This window comes from Bos indicus x Bos taurus, chromosome 4 (genome assembly GCF_003369695.1).
Source record: "Bos indicus x Bos taurus breed Angus x Brahman F1 hybrid chromosome 4, Bos_hybrid_MaternalHap_v2.0, whole genome shotgun sequence".
In the NCBI taxonomy this organism is placed as follows: domain Eukaryota; kingdom Metazoa; phylum Chordata; class Mammalia; order Artiodactyla; family Bovidae; genus Bos; species Bos indicus x Bos taurus.
In genome coordinates this window covers 17,049,121-17,059,557 of record NC_040079.1, presented here as the reverse complement: position 1 = coordinate 17,059,557, position 10,437 = coordinate 17,049,121, and the positions used below count along the sequence as shown (strand labels likewise).

The 10,437-nt window shown below is 38.6% G+C and overlaps 1 protein-coding gene across 2 annotated transcripts in view; it reads left to right on the top strand.

The window, feature by feature from the left end:
* Positions 1 to 423: 423 nt before the first annotated feature.
* The window catches only part of TTC26 (tetratricopeptide repeat domain 26), a 42,058-nt gene continuing 32,044 nt past the window's right edge, over positions 424 to 10,437 (top strand). The window contains exons 1-6 of one of the 2 annotated variants that reach the window (XM_027538875.1): positions 424 to 998; positions 1,506 to 1,643; positions 4,373 to 4,465; positions 6,348 to 6,462; positions 8,171 to 8,220; positions 9,899 to 10,044. In XM_027538875.1, the coding sequence (XP_027394676.1) occupies positions 996 to 998; positions 1,506 to 1,643; positions 4,373 to 4,465; positions 6,348 to 6,462; positions 8,171 to 8,220; positions 9,899 to 10,044 (545 nt within the window). In that variant the 5' untranslated portion in view covers positions 424 to 995. The remainder of the gene's footprint in view (positions 999 to 1,505; positions 1,644 to 4,372; positions 4,466 to 6,347; positions 6,463 to 8,170; positions 8,221 to 9,898; positions 10,045 to 10,437) is intronic. The other variant, XM_027538874.1, reaches the window with a different exon arrangement.

The window sequence follows — 10,437 nt, the reverse complement described above, 5'->3', positions numbered from 1 at the left end:
CTGAGTGGTTGCTTCGGAGTGCCTAAGTGGCTGTCTCTTGGGCTTTAGTCCTTAGAAAGAGCCTTACTAAAACTTAAACTTAAACTTACTACAACTTACACATCTTTAAACCCTTTCTCCACATCTTTAAAAAAATTTTCCTGGAATTCCCTGATGGACCAGTGATTAGAATTCCTCGCTTCAGGAGGGTCCCGGCTCCATCCCTGGTTGGGTAACTAAGATCCCACAAGCTCCGTGACACAGCCAAACAACAACGAAACTTACACACACACACACACACACAGCCAAAACAAATTTAATTATTTCACTCTAGTTATCTTAATTTACATATTCAAAGTATTACATCAGACCTTTAGAAACAAGACGGGTGCTGCATTGGCCACTGTGACTTTATCTTGTGTTTCCCTATTTCTAACGAACGAGAGGTTCTATTCTAAATTCGAAGTAGGAATTACAATGTCACATCACAATGGAGATGTATCTATGGAAATCAGAAATCGTATTCAGGGGAACTCCCGCCTCCAAACATCAGCATCCTCGCTCCGGCAGAAATTTGATTCTAAGCCGCACAGCACAGGAGACCCGCGATCACGCGCCAGTCGGCGCCCAAGGCTGCTCTGGAGCCCAACGCGGTCCAAATCGGAAGTGGTTCCTTGAAAATGACTTTCCCGGGAAACCTGTTTTTGAAAAACCGTGTCATTTTAATTCGCTTTTCCTAATATGAACTCATAGAAATACAGACAAACTGTCGCTCTCAGAACAGAGAAAGACACCTTCATCCGGAAAGAAAACCTTTCACGCCCGGCAGCAGCGATAAGCCTATGGGAACCAAGATGCGCAGGGCACCAGTTCTCCGGCGAGCGCTACTCCGGGCAGGACCAGTCCCCTGGCGGGGTTGCCGTGGAGACCAAGCGAGCTTCCTGGATGCTGAGGCGCGCTGAAGCCAGGCCTTCTGTTGTCTGTCTGCAGAGGGTGTTCACAGGACCGGCGCCAAGATGGTTAGTGGCGTCGAATAGTGAGGAATAAGTTTGAGTAGGTCCTGGGACTGGAGATTGGAGATTCCTAGCACACTTCTGGTTTAAGTCTAGGAGTGTTAGCGGAGGCAGATGTCTGTGCCCGCTCCCGTGTTCCCACCGGGGACAGGGCTGCAACTGTAGATACATCGTTGCTTTCTTCCCTCCTGTTTCTCCGTTTTCCCACTCCTGAGCTGCGCGTGAGATGGGAAGTGGACCAAGGGAAGGCTGAGATGACAACAGCTCCGCGAAAGCATCTTTTACCTCATTCTCGTTGGAGGAGATGAAGAAGTAGGGAATAGCGGTTTCGTTCAGCTCAAGCACCGGGTGACGGACCTTTTAGTAAAATACGTGTTACGGAAAGAGTTTAAATAGGCTTACAAGGGGTTCGTTGTTCAGGACTTGACTTATGAATCCGGGAGCCGTCACTCTCAGTTTAAAATTGACCACGGGATTGGGATCATACAGCTATCTTTGTTTTTTCTTTCACAGATGCTTTCAAGGGCCAAACCTGCTGTAGGCGGGGACCCACCGCACACTGACAAAAGGAAGAAGAAAGGTAGGAAGATTCCAAAGCTGGAGGAGCTACTTTCACAAAGAGATTTCACTGGAGCTATTACCCTGTTGGAGGTAATGTCCAAAGAAAGTTGCTTCTTAGGACGTAAATAACCAGAATATAGAGGAATGCATGGGTGAATGCTGGTTGCTGTGCATGGAACAGGTGGGTGCATTCTGGGACTTCCTGTAAATCTAGTCAGGCACAGATTCCAGGTTAACTATAAACCTGACTAAAGATGAACTAAAAAGATAGACTTCTTTCTCTCTCTCTTTTTTTACATGATAGACTTATTTCTTGAGGGACACTTTTAATTATGTCTAGTTCCACTGATGGCAAATCTAGCCTAAAAATGTAGAGGGACATTTAATACAGTGTCAGTTCACACATTGCCTATTCCACCCCCTGACCAGTTTATGATTTATTCCTATTAATATGTTATAACATTTTGATCAAATTTAAATAATTCTACCATGTTTCATGCTTATTGTGTGAAATACTCTATCTTCAGAAGATATTTCAAATCTCTATGGCAGTAGTTCTCAACTTTTAATACTCAAGGCGATGGCACCCCACTCCAGTACTCTAGCCTGGAAAATCCCATGGACGGAGGAGCCTGGTAGGCTGCAGTCCATGGGGTCACGAACAGTCAGACACGACTGAGCGACTTCCCTTTCACTTTTCACTTTCATGCATTGGAGAAGGAAATGGCAACCCACTCCAGTGTTCTTGCCAGGAGAATCCCAGGGACTGGGGAGCCTGGTGGGCTGCTGTCTATGGGCTCACACAGAGTCGGACACGACTGAAGCGACTTAGCAGCAGCAGAGTCACTTGTGGTACTTGTTTAAATGTGCATTTCTGGACTCCTACCCTGTGTGTGTGTGTATTAGTCGCTCACTTGTGCCTAACTCTTTTCGACCCCATGAACTATAGCCCGCCAGGCTCCTCTGTCCATGGGATTTCCCAGGCAAGAATTCTGGAGTGGGATGCCTTTCCCTTCTCCACGGGATCCTCCCGACCCAGGGATTGAACCCGGGTCTCCCAAGTTGCAGGCAGGTTCTTTATCATCTAAGCCACCAGGGAGACTCAAGAACCCAGTATTTTGGGCAAATAGCCTAAGTGCTGATGTAGATGGTCCAAGGATACGTGCTTTGTGGGAAGCACGTGTTGTAGGAGAAATGAATGGGGCGCACCAAAGAACGAAGAGGGGAGGAGTTTTGACGGCACAGCCTGGTTGTGTTGTGCCATAATCATTTCTCTAAAGCACTACAACAGCTGTATTACTCTATCAACAATAAGTGTTTTAATCAGCTTTATATATCTTTCTCAGTCTTGCATGTAAAGTCCTGTGTTTCTTGCTAGTCCCCTGGTGTTGAGCACATTGCTTAAACTTTTCTGGTGTTGGATTTCTTATCTTTAAATCAGGGGAGCTGCCTTGGAAGGGCCCTCCTGCTCTGTAAATCAGTGGAGTGAGTGGTAGATACATGTGTGATTTTTGTTAGTCTCTTTTTCTCTTCTCTCTTTTCGCTGTGGCTCCAGGGAATTCCAGGAGCAAATTCAGGGAGACCTCAAATAAGAGTTTCTTCAGACTTAAGGCACTGCACTCAGATTCACAGTATTTGGTGAGAGGTTGTTATTGTTTAGTCACTTCAGTCGTGTCCGACTCTTTGAGACCCCATGAACTGTAGCCCACCAGGCTTCTCTGTCCTTTGGGTTTTCCAGGCAAGTATACTGGAGTGGGTTGCCATTTCCTTCTCTAGGTGAGAGGAGAATTTCTAATATTATAGAGTTAGCTACAAGAGTAAGTATTTATTTAGACAGAGTATCAATAGATATCTTCATCTTGTACTGGTCAAGGCACCTGAAGTTTTGTAACAATGATTGGTTTTTTAAAATTTTATCTTATTTTTATTAGAGTATAGTTGCTTTACAATGTTGTTAGCTTCTACTGTACAGTAAAGTGAATCACTTATACGCATACATATTTCCACTGTTTTTTAGATTTCATTTCTATTTAGGTCACTACAAATCAACAATGATCTGTTTAGTTTTTGCTTTTCACCTATGTTTTTGACTTATCATCACATAGAGTGGAAAAAAAAAAAGCTCATGGTAATTCAGACTTCTTCAGGATCTCACACCTTTCCTCCAAAACAGGACTTTTCTTTCATGGATGATGAATTCATGAATATTTTTTCACAATGGACATAAATGATTAGGTGGTCTTCTAAAATCTTTAATTCTTATAGGCCCTGGCAAGCCTGTTCAAGGGTAATAGAATGATTTAATGCCTTGTCTTCAGTGAAAAGTTATAACCTATGAATAAATATATGTGTGTGCTCATGGGACAGGTTTAAAGTGTGAAGTTAAATGCAGTAGAACATGGGATAGGGGGTGAAAACATGGGCTTTGGAGTCAGTTGGCTACGTGGTCCCTTCCACCACACTTACTGGCTGTGTGTGGCCTTGAGGTCATTGCTTAATTTCTCTAACCTTCAGTTATTTGGCATTAAATATTTCAGAGAGTTCTTATGATCTTTATAAATCACCCAGAATTTTTATGAGGATAACTCTTAGATACTTCCTGGAGTAGGGTGTCAATAAACACAAAAACAGTTGTGAAATATTTGAGGAAAAGGTAGTTAATTGTGCTGAGTTCTGTAGGTATCAGTTTGATTAAACTGAGGTTATCTTGCTTCCATAATTTGCAATTTCCTATTGTTCATTAATAACATAGTTTTTTAAACAAGGGCTTACCATTCAAAGTATTCATGATTTTTTTTTCATGAAATTTTAACATCAAGTTCAAACGTCATGTTGGGGAACAAGAAGAGGATACTAATTTGTGGATTGGATACTGTGCTTTTCATCTGGGTGACTACAAGAGAGCTTTGGAGGTTAGTTTAAAGTTTTGGTTTTTTTTTTTAAATAACTGTAGGGTTCTGAAATGTTTTTAAGTTTTGTATTATAATAATACATACTCATGGTAAAATTCAAACAATATAGAGGGGAACAAAGGAAAAAGGAAAAAAGTCACCCAGTCTGCCTTCCTCCATCCTATTTCTTTGTTAACAGGAGTAAACATTGGATCTTTTTTGATGTATTGCTTCAGAAATCTTCTATATATGTTCAAATATATATAGCAATGTTATTTACTTTTTCCTTTTAGATATATACTAATGAGATTGTTCAATATATTAATATTAGTCTTTCTTAAGAAAACCTTTAGGAGAAGAAAAATAAGCCCTTTTGATTAAAAATTTTATGATTCTTTTCTCAAAAAAAGTTCATGGTTATTTTTTAAAGGTTAATTTTAGACATAGGAAATATTATTTTATCTTTATATTTTAAAATATTTTAATATATTATTTATTTTTTATATTTTTAAAAATATAGTTTTGAAAGTTGTTTTTCTTGGTCATTGTAAACCCTACAATGTAATTAACAATCTATAGAATTATGGCTGTACATAAAATTGTAGATGCCTTATGTCAATGATTTTTAACTCATAAATGAAATTGTTTTGACCTTTCTTACATATTCTCACTCTCAAAATGTAATTTAAGGATATTAAAAACCTGCACTACTAAAATGAAAAATATCCAAGATCACACAATGAGAAACTGATATGAACAAAAGCAACAAAATCAGTAAAGGAAAAGTGAAGATGTGAAGAGGGCAGAATAGAAGCTGGTAGTATTTGTGAAAGATTTAGGAGAAGAGAGAGTAGTTCAAATGGAGTAAAAAAGAAAATAGGCATGTGGTAAACACTGATAGTAAAAGAGTATATGGAAAATGTAGTTGACAAAGTGAATTTCAGAAACTATCCTTAAAAGGGAAGGAAAAAAACCCTCAAAGACCAAATTTTTAAAATGTAAAGCCAAGTAAACAAAGCCAGAAAACAATTAGAATGAAATCAAATTTGTAGCGTATTAAGGTATCGGATTTTAAGTTAGCTGAAACTATGCATTTTTAATATCTTTTTAAGTTAGCAAAAACAAAATATTTTAGTTGTTTTTCATTTCTGCAGTTTGTTAGCCCATGTCAGTATTAAAAGGGAAAGAAAAAAAAACAAGTGTAGGGTTCTATGGGCAACAGTCCCACATGGGTAGGCTTGAGCCCTAACTGCAGTATTTAATATTACAGGTATAGAATATAAGGAGCACATGTGTGTACGTGGTAAGTCGCTTCAGTCGTGTCCGACTCTTTGTGACTCTGTGCACTGTAGCCCTCCAGGCTCCTCTGTTCATGAGATTCTCCAGGCAAGAATATTGGAGTGGGTTGCCATGCGCTCCTCCAGGGGATCTTCCCGACCCAGGGACTGAAATTACATCTGCGTCGGCAGGCAGGTTCTTTACCACTAGCGCCACCTGGGAAGCCCTAAGGAGCATATAGAATTCTCCTAAATGTGAAGTTGCCCAATCAAGAACTCCAGTACTCTTGCCTGGAAAACCGCATGGGCGGAAGAGCCTGGTAGGCTTCAGTTCGTGGGGTCGCTAAGAGTCAGACAGGACCGAGCGACTTCACTTTCACTTTTCACTTTCCTGCATTGGAGAAGGAAATGGCAACCCACTCCAGTGTTCTTGCCTGGAGAATCCCAGGGACGGGGGAGCCTGGTGGGCTGCAGTCTACGGGGTCACACAGAGTCGGACACGACTGAAGCGACTTAGCAGCAGCGTGTAGTATAATATAACTATACTATAAGTCATAGACAGGAGAAGGAATGGCCCATTGATTGCTTTACTGCTATATGGGATCATTGCTTATTGTATATTTCAGGAATATGAAAATGCAACAAAAGACGAAAATTGCAGTCCTGAAGTCTGGGTGAACCTAGCCTGTACGTACTTTTTTCTTGGAATGTATAAACAAGCTGAAGCAGCTGGATTTAAAGGTAAATGAGCCCTTTTAATATCTGAAATTCACCACTAATACTAAGAGTCATTTTGGAGATTTTTAAACTTAATACCTTTCTCGAGGAAAAATCAAGTGACATTAGAAAGCTAAAAAAAAAAGAAAGAAAAGCTCTACTCTTCAAAGCATATTGGATCTTAGCAACTTTATCTTTAAAGACAGAGTTAATCTCTGTATGCCTTACCCTTACCCTCCCCACTTCACTTCCCCAGAATCTACAGCCAAAAAGCAGAAGGATGAGAGAAGAAAAAGACAAGGTGCCTTTCTTAGGCCCTCCTGTGGTGGGACATTCATGATGTTGGTAGCAGTTGGGTATAGTTGGTCAAGCTCTCATGAATGTGGATCTTATCGCTTCTTGCCCTACTTCGAAATGAGAAGCCTAGTGATTTCAGGTTGAAGAATCCAGATTTCTTCCCTTTTGTTTGTTTTATGAAGTCAGTCATCTTAGGAGAAGTGAATTCAAATTTGCAAATAAGTGTAGGGCAGAATGGAAATATGGGAGGAAAGATTAAGAATAATTAGAGTATGAATCAAATTAAAATCAAAGAAAAATAGAGAAAGTGGGCAAAAGAATGTTTGTTAGGAAATATGTGAGTGATGAGTGTATTCCAGGGTAGAATTCTTAGAGAATTAACTGGCACATACATATTTAGATAGAATTCCAGTTCAAGGTCATGGAAAATCTCTTGATTTGTACCCAAGTTGTTTCAATTTACTGATGTAGTTTTTCCCAATTCATTTATAATGGTCTGTGAGTTATTTATCTCATGTTTCTAGACTTTGTGCGTAGAACAGTTAGATGCATGTGAGATGATCAAGGTACCTATCTCTCTTTCCATGCATATTTTTTCTTTTTTAACATTGAAGTATGACTTTTTGTTGTAAAGAGATAGATTAATAATATTGAGTGTCCAGAATTAGGAAGATTCTCCAAGAGCACAAAGCGGATCTGGAATTTAAAAGATGTTAACTTTTTTGCTTGGCTACCTCTTTTAGATGGTACTATTATCATGCCAGAAGATCTGTGGAGAATGGGCTAGTATTTAGGGAAATGCATGTGAGTGTTCTCAGTTGTGTCTGACTTTTTGCGACCCCATGGACTGTAGCACGCTGGGCTCCTCTGTCTATGGGATTTTCTGGGCAAGGATACTGGAGTGGGTTGGCATTCCCTTCTCCAGGGGATCTTCGTGACCCAGGGATCAAACCTGCGTTTCCTGCAATGACAGGCAGATTCTTTACCACTGAGGCACCTGTGAAGCCCCATTTAGGAAAACATGGCAGTGTAACTATGAAAAGAAGAGTTCAGAAGGAATTGACAGCACTGGATTCCTACATGTACTGCTAGGACCACAACGTTTGCTTCCTGTGTTTGGTTCTGCGTGTGAACTACACAGGATGGGCTGCTGCGGGCACTGTGAAGAGTGCAGGCTGTGCTTTACCACGAGAGTCAGGAGGAACCAGTGTGGGCATGAGCAGAACCCTAGAGTGTTTTTCTTCTGGTTCTTGATGATGTTCCTTCTACTGCAGTAGGACTAGACTAAAATAATATATATTATACAGAGACATAGCAGGATCCCATGGGTAAGGATTTGGGAGTATCCTTATCTGAGTCTCATGTCACTCCTACAAGGGACTAAATGCCATAGACAATTGAAATCTTTAATAAGCACCTTGGATTCTTTCCTCAGCTCCAAAAAGCCGACTTCAAAACCGCCTCCTCTTCCACTTGGCTCACAAGGTATTTCTCTGCTTATTTCACACTTTTTTTTTAATGTAAAATTTTGTTTTTCTTTTTTAATTGACATAAATTAAAGCTTTTGTTTTTAAAATATTTTTCTCTTTCTTTCTTGTTACCAGCATGGGTGAAAGAGAATTAAGTAGAAATTATTGTTAATGATATGTTTAGAGCAAGTAGAATACAGGTATTAATTTTATAGGATTTTTCTCCCCCATTAATGTTTTTTACCCTGGTAATTTATTCAGAGATGTTAGGTTTTAGTTCTTCTTAAGCAGTAGTCTTTTATGATTAGTTTGTTTCCACCATCTTATTGTCTCTTAGGAAACAGAAGCAAAGATGCTTGTCCTGACTCCTGAAAATAAATACATACTTTTCTGAATTGCCTGCCTTATAGCAATAATTTTGATCATCATCATCAAATTATTTATGAATACTTTTTCATATTATAAAATTCACACATTCTAGTAATCAAAATATAAATATGCAATAAAAAGATATTGTTGTTGTTGTTGTTCTGTCGCTAAGTCATATCTGACTGTGACTCCATGGACTGCAGCATGTCAGGCTTCCCTTTTCTTCACTATCTCCCGGAGTTTGTTCAAACATCTACCATATTTAAAGTTAACTATATTTCAACCTTTGGGCATATCCCTTTAGGGATAATTATTTTTTATATGCATAGTTGTATTTTTGTTCATTTGTTTTGCAGAATGGGATTTATGTTAAATATATACTTTTGTATTCTACAACTTACCTTTAAATTATGAGCGTATCCCTGAGTCACTAGTCTTCAAACCCGTCCTTTTTAAATAACAATCCACCATATGTGTGTGCCACAATTCATTCAGCATTTCCTAGTTATTTGGCTTCAAGATTGGTTTCGATTTTAATTATAAAAATGTAATTCTAACACCCTAGAAATAGACTTATTGAGTTATTGAGTATGAACAATAAAAATTTAAAGCTGTTAACTGATAGTGCTAAACTGTTTTACAGGAAGTTTATCTATAGGTAGTATTTGAAAATAATTGTTCTTGGTGTATTTAAAATTTTCATGCTGTAATTATCTCTCTTTGTTTAGTTCTTTCAATTTTTGCTTTACATGTTTTACAGACTCTCATTAAGTGCATACAGATATAGAATTGTTATGTCCATCTAGTAAATGGAAACATTTATCATTATCATTATGAAATGCCTATCTTTATCTCTAAAACTCTCTCTTCATGTAAACACTACTTTGTCATGTTTGTGTAGCTCTATCAGCTCTCCTTTGGTTAGTGGTTGCCTATTACATCTTTTTATATCTGTTCATTCTCTACTTTTCTATGTCCTATTTTAAATGTCTCTCTTATAAACAGCATATAAAAAAGATAGAAACATAGAAGATAAAAAGGGAGGGAGAAGATATAAAGAAAGAAATAGAAAAGAAACAAAGTAAGAATAGGGGGGTCAAGTAATTAATGAGTTGTAACTAAAGACTAAGGCTCTGCCTCTAGAGACTATTTTATTCTGTGTCTGAAGGAGAGATAAAGAAGACTGGGAGCTGAAGAGAAATAGGGAGAACAGAGGCAAGTGGCTGAAGGGTGGATGGAGTTAAATTTGTGTTACATAAGTGTTGGTTTCTCTAACCATTCTCTAACATGAATTTTTATGTCTTTTTTCTCTCTTACAATTTTAGTTTAACGATGAGAAGAAATTGATGAACTTCCATCAGAATCTTCAGGATATCACAGAAGATCAACTCAGTTTGGCCTCAATCCACTATATGCGATCTCACTACCAAGAAGCTATTGATATTTACAAGCGAATACTGCTAGATAACAGGTGTGTGTCCTGTTACGCCTCCTTGAACTCTCATTTTGTTACTTTCTTCTGTACCCCAGTTTGGCTGAGAACCTAGTGTCCTTTGGTTCTAATATCACCGTGTATTCAAGTCTATTTAATAATCTGGTGAGATTAAGAACTCCTTATAGTCTAGACTCATTGTGTAGATTGTCTTTCCCCCTCTTAATTGCCCTCCTATTAAGTTTCAGTACCACAGGTATATTGTATATCTGGTTATGTACTATATGTATATCTGTATACAGATATATGTATAAGTCCTGTATGTATATGTATGTATGTATATATATATAAAATAAATATTTTTCATCTCTCCGTAAGAACCAATTTTCGCCCCTTTGGGGGTGATATCACACCTGTTGAAAATGCATGGTC